Source organism: Triticum urartu, chromosome 6A (genome assembly GCF_056163025.1).
Source record: "Triticum urartu cultivar PI428250 chromosome 6A, HENAU_Tu73, whole genome shotgun sequence".
Lineage (NCBI taxonomy): Eukaryota > Viridiplantae > Streptophyta > Magnoliopsida > Poales > Poaceae > Triticum > Triticum urartu.
In genome coordinates, this window is record NC_141878.1 from 34,790,613 (window position 1) to 34,806,959 (window position 16,347).

Sequence of the window (16,347 nt, forward strand, 5' to 3'; positions counted from 1 at the left end):
GCTCGACCACTCCGACTAGGCAGGCCGACGACCTTGCGTAGGAAACCCACACCGTCGGCCTTCCCCTTGCCCATGTTCCACGAACCTGCATTGAAAAGAGAAAAAGCAATTAGTAAATTAATGAAATGAAGGAAAAAGCATGATAATAAACACATTAATAAAAATGCATAAAAAGGCATATTCCTAAACTATAGAAAAAAATACTTGAAACGTACATCTGCTAGAACCCATATGAATCATCACTGTTGTAACCTCTTTCTCGGTCCGTCTCATCATCACTATCAATCATATCATCTTCGTTGTCCGACGGAGGTGGAGGCTCTTCCTCGTCGTTAGCGTCTTCGTTTAACTTTTCTAGCATAAGTATGTCATTTTCATTGACAATGGTCTCACCATCATTCCGTGCATCGTCGACGTTTGGGTCCACATCATCATCACCCAATGGTCTAGCGTCATCGTTTCTAACCACATCATCATCATCATCATCATCAGGTTGCTCTTGATAGAACACTCCCTCGTATGTCATGGGGTTAATGTTGTAGTAATCGTCTTCATTCGGGTCTGGTAGCTTACCATGTGGCGACACCTTGAACACAACTTCCCAACCCTTTAGATACACTTTCTGGCATGGGTAAGGCAGATAATATACTTGGGTAGCTTGGGTAGCCGCAATGAAGAGATCGGCTCCGGCATAGACGGTTGATGATTTAACTTCGACCAAACCAATGGAAGGCGTATGTTTTACCCCCTCCCACGGATCGAACCATCGGCATTTGAACACAGGCAGACTTAGGGTCTCACGCCCCTGGCGGAATTTAACCTCGTATATATTTTGTACCCTTCCATAGTAGTCTACTGAATTTTGACCGGGGGTGTACACTCCAGTATTTATAGTTTTGGGATCGGGGCGGCTGATTTGGTGCTCCTCTGTATGGAAGCGATACCCATTCACATCATACTTTTTACATGTCATGACGGCAGGGTCAAAACCCATGGAAACCCATCTCAATTCATCATCCATAGATATGTTCGGATCTTTTCCCTACAAGTATAATGGAAATTGTTGCGTGCATTAGTTCGGTTAACTAATAAATGTTGAAGTAGGTATTTAATAGGGGAGTGTGGAAAATTACTTTGTCCATGAACCAAGCAACAAAATTTTTACGTCCAGGGTTTCCATGACGGAGAAGAGTAAGTGCCTCCGCCTCAGTAGGAGGATTCACTCCCGTCCATTCCTCTTGAACGAAATCACTACAAAAAAGATAAGCGGTGTTAGACCGAGACTAAGTGAACATGAAACATGATGATGTGGAAGACATAAAGGAATGGTGTAGTGGTATTACCTCATCCACACTTCCTCGACTTCCTTGATGTTGTGCAAGATATAGAACATGAGGTCCTCCCACTCTTGTCGTGGCATGTTATAAGATTTCGAGGCCCCAGCCCTCCCACCTTGCGCGTTGAATAGATCGAGTCTGGGTTGATACTTGGGCTCTTCTATATTGTATCGAGGCACCTTGTTATGCAGATGGGGAACGTGGTCTGGATAGTATGATGTCCTGAGGTCTGACACCTCCTCCAGGATAACTGCCTCAGCTATGGAAGCTTCAATCTTAGCTTTGTTTCCACATTTTCGTCGGAGATGCTTGTTCTGCCTCTCAGGGCCGTACTGCCAGCGATTTTGCACAGGGCCCCCCAACAATACCTCGTTCGCGAGGTGCAGAATGAGATGTGTCATCGGAGTAAAGAAGCCTGGCGGAAAGATCTTCTCTAGCTTGACTATCAACTCCGGTGCCTTCTTATGCAATTTTTCAATCACCTCTTTACTTACTTCTTTAGCACAGAGCGTGCGGAAGAAATGGCTAAGCTCGGCAAGCACTCGCCAGACATGCTCGGGGACATAGCCTCGAACCATCACCGGCATTATCCGCTCAATCCACACATGGTAGTCATGACTCTTCAGGCCGGTCACTTTACCCGTTGAAAGATTGACTCCCTTACTTATATTCGATGCATAACCATCGGTGAACTTCAAAATTTGTTTCAGCCAGATAAGCACTTCTTTTTTTTCTGGCGGTTTAAGGACAAAGTCAGCATCTGGCTTGAACCAGTTTTTTCGACCGCCTGTGGGAGGCTTCATGTTCAGGCGTGGTCTATCACAAATTCTCTATTGATCGGCTCTAGCTTTTACGTTATCCTTCGTCTTATCGGGAATGTTGAGGATCGTGTGGAAAAGGGACTCTGCCACATTCTTTTCGGTGTGCATCACATCAATATTGTAAGGAAGTTTGAGGTCCTTGAAATAGGGAAGCTGCGAGAAGGGGGTAATGTGCGTCCAGTTGTGCGTCTCACCATATCCCTCGAAGCCTTTGGCTTTGGCTTTGCCTTTGCCTTTGACTTTAGGCTTGAGAGCTTTTAACTGAGCAAGAACATCTGCCCCCGAAAATGTTGGAATCTCGGTTACTTCATGAACAACCCGGCCTTTCGTGAAGTTCTTCTTGTCTTCCCTGTCTGGATGGTCTGGAGGGAGGAACTGTCGATGCAGGTCAAAGGCAACATACTTGCCACCCTTACTCAGCCAAATCATTCGCAGAGCCTGCATGCACACTGGGCATGGCATCTTACCACTTGTACACCATCCGCAGAATAGAGCATAGCCGGGAAAGTCATGCATGCAGTAGTGCAACCAAACTTTCATCAAGAAATTTCTCTGCAGATCCCGGTCATATGTCAACCTCGGAAAGTACCAAGAATGGTGCAAAGCATCCACAAGCGGCTGCATAAACACACCCAATTGCTTCCCCGGGTAGTCAGGCCCCAGAATGATGAGCGACAAGAACATGGTCTTCCGTTGCATTAGGGCACCGGGAGGAAGATTGAGCGGAATTACAAACACAGGCCAGCAGCTGTATGGATTGGACGACATACCATATGGATTCAACCCATCACCTGATATGGCTATTCTTACATTCCCAGCCTCGGCTGCTTCCTCGGGGTATTCTTCATCGAATGACTTCCATGCTTCCCCTCCCGATGGATGTACGATTTTTTTTGGATTGTACCTTATACCTTCCTTGTGCCACTTCATCATTTTGGCAGACTCTTTCATGATGAAAAGGCGTTGCAGTCTTTTTATAAAATCAAGATACCGAAGAACCTTAACGGGGATGGTTAGCTGCTTTTTCTCACCATCCTCACCGACCACCTCAATGTACCGAGACGAACCGCGCTTCCTACAGTACTTGTCATCCGCATACTCGTGCCTAAACAAAAGGCAATTCTTCGGGCAAACATCTATTTTCTCATAATCCATAGAGAGTGCCTTCATGATTTTCTTTGTATCGTACATGCTTTTCGGCAGTTCATGACCCTCACGGAGGCTGTTAGCCCATACTCCCAGGAATGCTTCGAAGCATTTCTGGCTACAGCCGTACTCGGCCTTCACTGCAATCAGTTGCGAGATGGCATCCAGCTGAGATAATTTCGCACCCGCATAAAGAGGTTTCTTCGACGAGGCCAAGACCTCCAAGAAGGCCTTTGCGGTTGCCTCCGCTCCTCCGGTTCATTCTCTGAAGGTGTCGCATTTGCCATTTCTGCAACAATGACATCATCTAGCATGTCCCTGACCCCGTCGTCCTCATATCCATCGATGCGTTGTCGCATCACCTCCTCTCTACCACGGTCCTGCTCGGCTATGTTTATCGGCGGCATGTCAAAGTTTGGCATATATCCGTGTGTGCGAAGGTGCTCACTCATGTCCGTCTGATTTCTACGGTGACGTCTGGCACATCTCGCACAGGGGCATGGTGGGATAATTCACATTGGACGACGGAATATCTCCTTCAAATACACATCGGTTTTCGCGATCCACTCTGATGTTACTCGATTCCAACGGATAAAACCACTGTACATCCACTGATTATCTGCCATCCTCTGCTTTTTTGCAAGCCACACAACATAATTAAGGATTCACTTAAATTAATCACATCAAATTTTCAGTTTCTACCGCGTTTAATCCACCTACATCTCTAATAGGTAAAGATGGGTCCTAATCCCACCCGAGGATGTGTAGATTGAGTACGTTCTCCATTCTACCCCGTTCCGAGACAAAATTTCGGCAGCACCTCCCCGCTGTTCTCCAGATACACGTCTCGGCAAATAGCCGAGAGAATGTGCTCCGGAGAACAATGGGGAGGCGCCGCCGAAATCCTGTCTCAGAACGGGGTAGAACATGGAGAACATACCCAATCTACACATCCTCGGGTTGTCCATGGAAAACGCTGGACAATCCCGACGCTTCGGTGGCATTGCTACCCCCCCCCCAAGTGCCCCCGTCCCGCCTAACCCTGTAGCGTTTGACCACGGGATCTACCCCTTTGACTTTGCACGGACGGGCTTTGACCAGTGGACCTCCCCACCCGGTTGTGTTAGGTCAGCCCATAGGAACACTTTGGAGCAACATCCGGGACAGACCCACAGCAAGACCCCCTCCGTGTAGACCCCACGCATCTGTTTCCCCCCTCCAGGTGCCGGCGGCAGCGCCGTCCGTGAGGGGGGCACACCCCGGACACGCGTGCCGGGAGTTTGCAACCGCGACAACACTTCCAGACTTGTGAGAGGCCGCCGGCGCAAGATTTGGCGGCATGCTAGCCCCCGGAGGCCGCCGGCCACATCCGTAGACGCGCGAAGGGCAATCCGCGTAGAGGGAATTTTCCGGATACTTCTCCATCACCAAAAATTATGAAAAAATACCATCGTTACTATAGCACATGTGCCCACGTCGTGCAAAAAAAATCATGATTTTATCGCGCTCCGAGTATTTAGTAATATTGACGCCGCATCGTTACCGCAGAACGTCTACTACCGTGTCATCGCCGTCCGTGAGGGGGGCCACGCCCCGGAGACGCGTCCCGCCTCTTCGGACATGCCACCACACCACCCCGCATGTATGAGGGCCCGGTGCGACGCTCCGGTGGCATTGCTACCCCCCCCCCCCCAGTGCCCCCGTCCCGTCTAACCCTGTAGCGTTTGACCACGGGATCTACCCCTTTGACTTTGCACGGACGGGCTTTGACCAGTGGACCTCCCCACCCAGTTGTGTTAGGTCAGCCCATAGGAACACTTTGGAGCAATATCCGGGGCAGACGCACAGCAAGATCCCCTCCGTGTAGACCCCACGCGTCCGTTTCCCCCCTCCAGGTGCCGGCGGCAGCGCCGTCCGTGAGGGGGGCACACCCCGGACACGCGTGCCGGGCGTTTGCAACCGCGACAACACTTCCAGACTTGTGAGAGGCCGCCGGCGCAAGATTTGGCGGCATGCTAGCCCCCGGAGGCCGCCGGCCATAGCCGTAGACGCGCGAAGGGAAATCCGCGTAGAGGGAATTTTCCGGATACTTCTCCATCACCAAAAATTATGAAAAAATACCATCGTTACTATAGCACATGTGCCCACGTCGTGCAAAAAAATCATGATTTTATCGCGCTCCGAGTATTTAGTAATATTGACGCCGCATCGTTACCGCAGAACGTCTACTACCGTGTCATCGCCGTCCGTGAGGGGGGCCACGCCCCGGAGACGCGTCCCGCCTCTTCGGACATGCCACCACACCACCCCGCATGTATGAGGGCCCGGTGCGACGCTCCGGTGGCATTGCTACCCCCCCCCCCCAGTGCCCCCGTCCCGTCTAACCCTGTAGTGTTTGACCACGGGATCTACCCCTTTGACTTTGCACGGACGGGCTTTGACCAGTGGACCTCCCCACCCGGTTGTGTTAGGTCAGCCCATAGGAACACTTTGGAGCAATATCCGGGGCAGACCCACAGCAAGATCCCCTCCGTGTAGACCCCACGCGTCCGTTTCCCCCCTCCAGGTGCCGGCAGCAGCGCCGTCCGTGAGGGGGGCACACCCCGGACACGCGTGCCGGGCGTTTGCAACCGCGACAACACTTCCAGACTTGTGAGAGGCCGCCGGCGCAAGATTTGGCGGCATGCTAGCCCCCGGAGGCCGCCGGCCACAGCCGTAGACGCGCGAAGGGCAATCCACGTAGAGGGAATTTTTCGGATACTTCTCCATCACCAAAAATTATGAAAAAATACCATCGTTACTATAGCACATGTGCCCACGTCGTGCAAAAAAAATCATGATTTTATCGCGCTCCGAGTATTTAGTAATATTGACGCCGCATCGTTACCACAGAACGTCTACTACCGTGTCATCGCCGTCCGTGAGGGGGGCCACGCCCCGGAGACGCGTCTCGCCTCTTCGGACATGCCACCACACCACCCCGCATGTATGAGGGCCCGGTGCGACGCTCCGGTGGCATTGCTACCCCCAGTGCCCCCGTCCCGCCTAACCCTGTAGCGTTTGACCGTGGTAGTTTCGATCCAACGACTCACATGAGCTAGGAAGAAACACACCCTTGATCCAACGACTCGCAAGAGCTAGAAAGAAACACACGGTCCGTGTGATTCTTCCTGATTGGTGGGATGCACATTAGTACCCACTCCGGACTCCGAAACCCTGATACTCGGAAAGAGTTTGTCCAGTTTGTACACGAAGTGCGTCCAGTTTTTGCCGTGACCCTCTCTACTCTTTCGCGCATCCCCCCCTCTAAGTGAAGGCTGCTCTACCTTCCGTGGAGGGGGGCCACACCATGGAGCCCCAAGACGGGCGTCTACGCATGCCAGAACACTTTCACACATGCATCGGGACCCGTGCGATGTTTCGGTGGCATAGCTACACCCGAAGGCCACCCCAAATCCGAGTTGACCAGTAGATCTAGCACTTTGACTTTCGCCGGACGGGCTTTGACCTGTGGACTCTTCCACCTGGTTGCGATAAGTCAGCCCGTAGGAACATCCCCGAACACGGTCTGGACCCAACCCAACACTAGATTCCCTCCGGTTCCACCGCACCCGCACCATCCCCCCCTCTAAGTGACGGCAGCTCTGCCTTCCGCGGAGGGGGGCCACACCACGGAGCCCCAAGACGGGTGTCTACGCATGCCAGAACACTTTCACACATGCATCGCGACCCGTGCGATGTTTCGGTGGCATAGCTAGACCCCGAAGGCCACCCCGAATCCCAGTTGACCAGTAGATCTAGCCCTTTGACTTTTGTCGGACGGGCTTTGACCGGTGGACTCTTCCACCTGGTTGCGATAGGTCAGCCAGGCCCATAGCAACATCCCCGAACACGGTCTGGACCCAACCCAACACTAGATTCCCTCCGGTTCCACCGCACCCGCACCATCCCCCCTCTAAGTGACGGCAGCTCTGCCTTCCGTGGAGGGGGGCCACACCACGGAGCCCCAAGACGGGCGTCTACACATGCCAGAACACTTTCACACATGCATCGGGACCCGTGCGATGTTTCGGTGGCATAGCTAGACCCCGAAGGCCACCCCGAATCCTAGTTGACCAGTAGATCTAGCCCTTTGACTTTCGTCGGACGGGCTTTGACCGGTGGACTCTTCCACCTGGTTGCGATAGGTCAGCCCATAGCAACATCCCCAAACACGGTCTGGACCCAACCCAACACTAGATTCCCTCCGATTCCACCGCACCCGCACCATCCCCCCCCTCTAACTGACGGCTGCTCTGCCTTCCATGGAGGGGGGCCACACCACGGAGCCCCAAGACGGGTGTCTACGCATGCCAGAACACTTTCACACATGCATCGCGACCCATGCGATGTTTCGGTGGCATAGCTACACCCCGAAGGCCATCCCGAATCCCAGTTGACCAGTAGATCTAGCCCTTTGACTTTTGCCGGACGGGCTTATATAACCGTAGGAGGGCCACCGCAACACCTGGCGGCATTGCTACCCCCCAGGTACCCCGTCCCGTCTAACCCTGACACAGAAGACCGCCGGGTCTATCCCTTTGACTTTCGCTGGACGTAGTTTGACCGGTGGACCTTTTCACCTTGTTGTCATAGCCCAGCCATAGGTACACCCCCCAACACAGTCCCGGCACAACCCACCCCAAGATTCCCTCTGCGTCGGCCCGACGTGGCCGTTTCAACCCCCCCCCCCCCGGGGCACGGCGGCATTGACGCCCGTGAGGGGGGAGGGGGCACACCCCGGAGCCGCGTGCCTGCGCCTGCCACCACGTTTCCACAACCGTAGGAGGGCCCACCGCAACACCTGGCGGCATTGCTACCCCCCACAGGTACCCGGCCCGTCCCGTCTAACCTCTCCGTGACACGACGGAAGAAGGCCCGTGTGGGGGGCAATCGATATATGTTTTCTGTACATTTAAGTTAATGAAATTAGTATTGAAAAAAAATAAAAAATAATAAGAGAAAATACAAAAAATATAAAAATATTATTAGAAATCTATGCCTACGGCCTAGCCGTCGGCATAACTACGGCCACGGAACGGTAGAGCCCTAGATCGATGACGTGGCGTGGGGCGGGGATCAATGACGTGGCAAAAACCATGGGCCAGGCCTATGCCGACGGCCTAGCCGTCGGCATAGAAATGCCACCCCACGGGACCGGCCAACGACGCGGATCGATGACGTGGCGGCGCGGCGGATCGATGACGTCGGCGAAGCTATGCCGACGGCTAGGCCGTCGGCGTCGCTATGCCGACGGCCACCGTTAGCCCGTCGGCGTAGCCTGACGCCGTCAAACTGCCGTCGCCGCCCGGGTAGACGGGCCCACGTGATATGCCGACGGCCTGCTCTATGCCGACGGCCCCCGTCGGTATATTCGGAGAAACGCCGATGGCTTATCTATGCCGACGGCCCCCGTCGGCATAGATGGTTATACGCCGACGGCTTTAGTTGGGCCGTCGGGGTATGCCCATATATGCCGACAGGGACCGTCGGCATAGATATGGCCGTCGGCAACTGCCTAAATTCTGATAGTGATTGTATTAAATGGACCGAAGATTTGCTCGTTGCTGCAAATCTGAATGTAGTTTTGACATTGTTCAGGACTGAAATCTGAATGTGAAACTGATACAAAGCTAGCATTGATGCATGTGCAAGCTAGTTTGCACCTGGACACTGAAATCGTATATAGCGTGCTCACCGGGACACAAAGCTGACCGTACGCACTAATGAAAGCAGCTAAACTGATGCAGACGCCTGTGCACAGCGGGCAGTCAAAACATGCGGACGCGGACACTGTTAACTGTGGGATTAGAAGGAGAGGCGTGGAGGACCGCAGTGGGGCATGAGGATGAGATTGTGTTTTTTTTTTTTGAGAAACAGGGGATGAGTTTGTGTAGGTTCCGATGTGGGAACGAGCGAAAATATAAACGATAATACTACATTCATGGGCAAGTTCCAACGGACGTTCACGGGGTGGAGAATGTGTCGTAATCTAATTGCCCCCCCCCCCCCCCCCCCCCCCCCGGGATTTTAAGTGGTGTGGCCCGTCCTAATTAAGTAAATCGCAGTCATTAATCCCCCTTGTGCAGCAATACTTAAATATAAATGATAAGGCCCTGCCGGGAGGATGGTCGTTAACTAATGAATGGGTCATGGGGTAAGCCCAGCCACATATGGCGACCCTCTGTTAAATAAGTCAAAATTTTAGCTAAACTATGAGCCTTAAAATTTAAAGTAGGACGTTCAAAAATTACATCACATGAAATAAACTCCCTTGTTCTTACTTGAACTTCCTGGATGATTGCACTGTAGCTTCCCTTCGAGCCCATCTTTATCTCCTCTACAACCGGCTTACAATCACATGCGATAACAATTTGCCTTTGCGGGAGGTCAAGAGCAAGGGCTAGATCTTCATGCACAGCTAGAGCTCTCAATGTCGCCGGGTCATGAATGTTGCTAAAAACCATTGCAGGAGTCCAGATAATCACCCTCGTGATCTCTATACAGTGTCGCAGAAGCTCCTCCTTTTCCATCCCTGGACAAACCACCATCAACATGTATCTTCGCCACAGCAACTCCCCGCGCTTTCCACACATAACCAGGATCAGCCCTTCTATAGTTCTATTTGATGAACTCCCTTGCTGAACCAGAGACCGCAGCGCAAACTTAATCGTTTCAAGTTCAGAAATGAAGGAATTAACAAAATAGTGAGTGGCGTGTGGGCTCTGAAGAATCCCCTCATGTATGGCCTTCCGCCGCGCAGTCCAAATTGCCCATATTGCTACCACCACTTTGATTAAACATGCATGTGGCAGGGCCTCATTCGTATTGAAAATCTATAGCTTGGCATTTCCCTCCCTCGTGGCTTGCATGTAGTCAGTAATTTCATCATCAGCTAAGACCCAAACGCATCAAGCCATAGAACACTCTAGGAGAGAATGTCACCATGAGTCATATGCTCCACACATTTGACATTTGTCACCTGTCGCCATCTTCCTGTTAAGACGCACATCCTTAGTAGGAATCGAGTGCCTAGCCAATCTCCATAGGAAGTTACGCATTTTTCCCGAAACCTGAACGGACCACAAAGATGACAAGCCTTACCTTCTACCCCAGGATCTGAGCTACCGGCTCTACCTTCAAGCCAATCTTTGCTCCTCTTCTTAGTACCGACTAGCATTCGGTACGCAAACCGGGCAGTGAAAATTTCATTCCGCTCATGATTCCCAGACTTCCGCCCTATAATCGCCAAGCTCCAACCAAGGATGGAGCCATGGCAAGGGAGATGGCTATCCAAGGCCGCTCGAGTGATTCTGATGAACTCCTCCCTTATTAGCCTATTGATGTACATCATGGGATTCTATAGTTTACATGAATCCCTTCATCAGAAGGTTACCAAACTCCTATCCCGGTTCTTCTGGGCTGGCGAGAACAATAAACAGAAATACCACATGGTGAAGTGGTCCGAGATTTGTAAACCTAAAGACCAAGGAGGTCTTGGGGTCATCTCATCCAAGCGGATGAATATTGCCCTCCTGTCTAAATGGCTTTGGCGGATTCAGACCGAGGAGGGAGGTCTGTGGCTAGAGATTATCCGCGCGAAATACCTTCGTGGGCAACCGCTGGCATTTGCCTCTAGATCGGGCGGATCCCAATTCTGGCAATCGATGATCCGTCTAATGCCAGTCATGCGCATTGGGACCTCTATTACAGTGGGTACCGGGTCTGGTACCCTATTCTGGCTTGATAGGTGGGCTGGGACCCGCCCCTTTGCGGATCGCTTTTCCGCATTATTCTCGATCTGCACCCGCCCACTCCTATCGTTGGCCGTGGCCTTAGCTGACTTGGGTGCTATTGCCTTCCGCCGTACCTTCGGGGCGGTGGAACTAGCGCAATGGGACGAACTAGTCGAATGTATCGCCCTCCACACCCCCTCCCTCGAGTCGGATGCGCTATCTTGGCATCTTGAGCCAAGTGGCCGATTCTCGACTAGGTCCCTATATCAGGCGATTGTTCCCACGCCGGGCCCGGTGGAATTATCCGTTCTTTAGGAAATCAAACTCCCCTTGAAAATCCGCATATTTCTATGGCAATGGGTCCGAGGCCGGCTCCCCTCGGGCACAGAGGTCCGAAAGCGTAGTGGCCCTGGGGATGGTCTCTGCCCCATTTGTTTGGTGCCGGAGGATTCCAACCACATCTTCTTTCGGTGTCCTGCGGCACAATTCCTATGGAGATGCTTCCGGGAGGTCGTGGGCGGCAACTGGTGCCACGATAACCTCCTGGACTTGTTTGGGGGGGGGGGCTTTAGGCTCCTGGGTCCGAGGAAAGCCCCCACTTGGGTGGCTTTGGGAACCCTAGCTTGGACCCTCTGGTGTACCCGCAATAAACTTGTCATCGAGCGTGTGATTCCATGCCGTGTGACTGATGCAATTTATAAAATGTGTGGCTTCTTACAGCTTTGGAGACCGCTTAGCAAGCAGCGCGATCGGGACGTCATCGGCAACGTCATTGCGGGTCTTCGTTCCTCGGCATCAGCTTTTGCTCCAGCACCGCCACCACCGCCACCCCCTCCCGAGGCGGATTAGTTTTCTTTTGTTTTCTTTGGGGCTTGTCCTGTTGTGCCCCCAACATGACTTTATGATTTGATTGTACTTTGTACTGCTATGTCGGATGCTTGGTTCGTTGCTTTATAATATAAAGCGGGGGGAAACCCTTTTTCTCAAATCATCCTGCCTTCTTGTGCAAAGTGGAATACTCAATATGACATTCGTATCTGCAGCTACGAAGTGCTGCTCAACTACTTCTTTCCTCCATGTACTCCCTCCGTCCGGGTTTATTAGGACTAAAGACAACTTCTCTTGGACCAAGACACATAGGGGGTGTTTGGTTCAGGGACTTTTTAGTCCCAGAGACTAGAAAAAGTCCCTAAAAAGTCCCTAGGAAACAAACGGGAGGGACTTTTTCTACATGGACTAGAAAAAGACTCTATTGGAGAGTCTTTTTTGATTAGTCCCTGGGATTAGAAAAAGTCTTAGAACTTCTGAAACAAACACCCCCGTAGTAATTTGCTCACATTAATTCTTAGGTCTGTCTAGGACACATCTAAGCTGATGTTTACTTTGTTTGTGGTCTTTTTTTGTCCTAGTTTTTTTTTGTTTCTTATTGCTACATTATATACTTGTGGGAGCTTAGATGTGACATTCTTAAAAAACATCTAGATGTGAATTAGACAAACTGTTAATTCTTTCATTTCACTCTCAATGCACTCTCTCACATCCATGCAGCCAATGAAAAATCACGCATGCGGTGTATTAATTCCCTGGCCATGGCATCAACAACAATGGCTTTCAGTGCAACCAATGAAGTGGTTGCATGCATGCACCTTTTCAAAGCGATGCCTTATAAAAGGGGACATGCTTGTGATGTTGCGAGGCCTAATAAACCCAAACGGAGGAAGTAGCTGGCGACCTCGGGACGGCTCAGACTCGTACAGAAAAATGATTGGGTCGTGTCCAATACCGCTGTTCCGCGTAGCGAAATAAATGCGCCAGCACACGCGCTGTGATCGAAAACAATACTAGTACCTGAATACAAATTGGAATACATTGCAGGGCGCTGACCCACATGCGAATGAATGGGGGAGATTCGGGATCATCTGAGCCTGGGCTCATAATTGGGTAGCCCACCGAGACTTGCCTTCTCTCTATCTGATTTCTTTCACCAATACTAACAAACCTTGGATAAAACTATGATGCAAAAGGGTTGGCCAAAAAAAGCAAGAAATTCTACGTTCCTTCTTTTCACTATAATTTTTCTCAAGGATTATCTCTATCGGCCGAATCAAACTTGTCTTTTTCCATATATTTTTTTATTTTTCTCTGTTTTATTATTGCCAGTATGTCTCCTTTGATTGTTTCCAAACTAAAAAAGTCTAATAATTTAAAGAGTAATATCTTAAAGCAACAATCGGGCTTAAAGCAGCAAGCAGGCAGGGCCTTGCTTATATATGCGCTTTTTGCATAAATGACTGCGAAAACCAAACAACGATTACGTACGGAAAAAGTAGGTTAGTTATAGAAAAATAAAAAACAAACATCGAGAACAAATAAAAATTGAAACGCGCGCACTCGCCAATTTGGCCGGCCAACTTCGATTATAGTTGATGTTTTGGTAAGATCCCATTTTAATTTGGGTATGAGTAGAGGAAGACAAGAATAATTTGGATTTAGTTTATATTTTATTAAGATTTAATTTGAATAAGTTAATGCATGATGTTTCTTTTGGAAAAGTGTCAGTTTATTTAATTTAGTTATAATGCACGCGTCAAATGGGCTGGCCCAAATTGGCTGCGCTTGAGTGAAACATCATCTGTCAGACGCTCGTAGTCGTAATATAGTGTTGGTGAAAGGTGAGGCGACGCTACCAACTCCCGTGGGGGAGGAGAGATGCACGAACCTACTGCTCCTCTTTCAAGGTTTTTATACCCCTCTTTAGAGGTGTTATATATACAAGAAAAAAAAATCAACTTCCTTTCCTTGCATGAGATTTCGAAATAGCCCGTCTCCAAAGCCCGACCCGGCCCAGCAGCTGCGTCCACCACGGAACCCCCCGCTCCAAAGTCCAAACCCTGGCTCCGTCCGTCCTCCTCCCCGATCCCCTTTCACCTCTCTCGTCTCGCTCCGGCCAACGCCGCCTCCAGCCCCGGCCTCGCCTCCACCCTCCCTCGTCGCCGACGCCCCCCGCATTCTCCTCCGCCCCCCCATGGAGCCGATCCAACCCACGGCCACCCAAGCGAGCAAGATCCGCGTCCAGCACGAGCCCGCTGACGGCGGATATGCGGCGAGCGGGGCTATCGGCGCCCTCCCTATCCACCTCATTGAGAAGATCCTCGGATTCGCGTCCAGCACGAGCCCGCTGGATTCGGTGTGCCTCGCCGTCGTCTGCAAGTCCTGGGCGGCGGCCGTCTCCGAGCGGCTAGCGAGACCCACCCCCCACCTGTTCGCGCTCAAGCTCGCCAACGTGCACAGCCAGTCCCCGTTACGGTTCATGCTGCCGCCCGAGGAGGAGCGCCGCCACCGCGGGGCCATCTACTCCCTGCCGGTGAACGAGGAGGGCTCGCCGTCGCTGGTGGCCCCTGCCCGCTTGCCCTCCGTGGTCCGCGACCCAAAAGGCATGAACTTTAAGCTATCCGGCGCCCTGCCCTGCGGCCTCCTCTCCTTCGCGGTCGGCAACCGCGTTGTCCTCGTCAACCCCATCACCGGCGCGTTCCGGAGCGACGTGTATGCGCCCTTCGGGACTGGAGCTAAGGTGAGGGCCGTCGCCAGCGCCAACGCGATCTTCGATCACGACTACGCCGAGAGGAGCGTCCCGCTCTGCTGGTGCACGGGGGAGTGGTCCGAGCGGAAGCTGCTCTCTGAAGAGTTCAAGAACATTTATCTGATGGCCTACACAGACGGTGTCTTCTACGCGCTGGAATTCCGGGGTTGCGCCTACACGGTGGACACACGCGTGCCACCACCATGGCGCCTGAAGAAGCTCCGTGCGCCGAGCATTCTCGAGCAGTACACCCCGATCCGCGGGCGCTTCCTCTGCTACTCGCACCTGCTGGAGTCGGAAGGGGCAGTCCTGTTTGTTGGTCCGGTGCTCGCACCACGACAACCCACATGCCGTGATACCATCGGTGGCTTCGAGGTGTACAGGCTGGATGTCGAGGCGGCACGATGGGTGAAAGTGGAGAGGCTTGCTGCTGACAGGGCGCTTTTCGTGAGTGAGCAATCATCGTTCTCTGTGCGTGCCTCGGAGGTGCCGGGGTGCATGAGCAACTGCATCTACTTTGTGGGTGAGGTTGATGACTACTCCTACGTCACCTGGGGCGTCTACTCCATGGAGGAGCGGAAGGTGCTGTTTCAGCGCCCCGTCGGTGGTTCTTGGGGAAGGTATGCTGCTGCACGCTGGTTCCTCCCTGCTGTTGTGATACCATTTGCAGATGCACGTGCGCATTGTATACTCGGGAGAAAGGACAAAAATCTAAGTTCTTCAGGTACATCTGACTAAAAATATTTTGAGAATGCAGTATAGCAGTTAAATGCATATTTTGAGAATGCAGTATAGCAGTTAAATGCTAACACAGATGGCTTCTTTTATGCTGACAGAAGGACAGGAGGATGGGAGCAATTGTGCGAAATCAAGATGCTACTATCAATCCTTTGGCTCTGATTGAGGTGTCGGCGGTGACAGGCAGGCTTATAAATCCCTGAGATGCTACTATGAAGCAGAAGTGCTATTATTCTAGGATCTGAATCTGAAGATTCGTTTGATGAAGTTAATGTACTGGTGAAGTTTGAGGCTGTTTGATTTGGTTGGTGTTTTGCATGTTGTTGTAGACCTTGTAGCTTGGATGAGCATGAACTTGCTAGGCTGGCGCTGCTTTGGGTATTTCTAAGATCCATTACTTTGGAACGGCGGATCTCTCTCAGTCCGTATATGATATGGCGAGCACGGCGATTATGTTCATCACCAATGTGGTGGACTCCAACTTTGTGATGCAGTGTACTTGTAGAGTTGTTTTGTTGACAAAGGTGTATGGTATCGGCCAAATTCTGTGCCAAGGCGTTGGAGTGCTCTTTGAATCCTTTGGCTCTGATAATGGGTGGTTTCTGGTAGCAATTTTTTGTGATGGGCATGGTGAGGTGTGCATATGTGCGTTGCAGTGCTCTTTGAATCCTTTGGCTCTGATTGAGGTGTGCATATGTGCGTTGCTGGGAGGTCGAAACAGCTTGAGATGCCAAATTCTGTTTGTGTCAATTTGAAGCCGGAAATTGGAGGTTTTTTTTTACTGAAGACAGCAACTCTAGTTCCCTTTTTGGTAAAAGGAGTAACAGAATGTTTTCACCTGTCAACACACATCGGAAGAGCAGGAGATTTGCACCTGACAACGCCCGTCGAAACACGGTGAGTATCCTGTTACTCTAGCTGGTATTCTAGTGTTAATCACCCGTCAGAAG

The 16,347-nt window shown here is 51.5% G+C and overlaps 1 protein-coding gene across 1 annotated transcript; it reads left to right on the top strand.

Moving 5' to 3' along the window:
• The first annotated feature begins 13,934 nt into the window (after positions 1–13,934).
• Positions 13,935–15,856, top strand: LOC125517195 (uncharacterized). The gene is made up of 2 exons (XM_048682374.2): positions 13,935–15,383; positions 15,496–15,856. The coding sequence occupies exons 1-2, from the start codon at positions 14,105–14,107 to the stop codon at positions 15,561–15,563; spliced, it is 1,347 nt and encodes a 448-aa protein (XP_048538331.1). The 5' UTR covers positions 13,935–14,104; the 3' UTR covers positions 15,564–15,856.
• Positions 15,857–16,347: the final 491 nt, after the last annotated feature.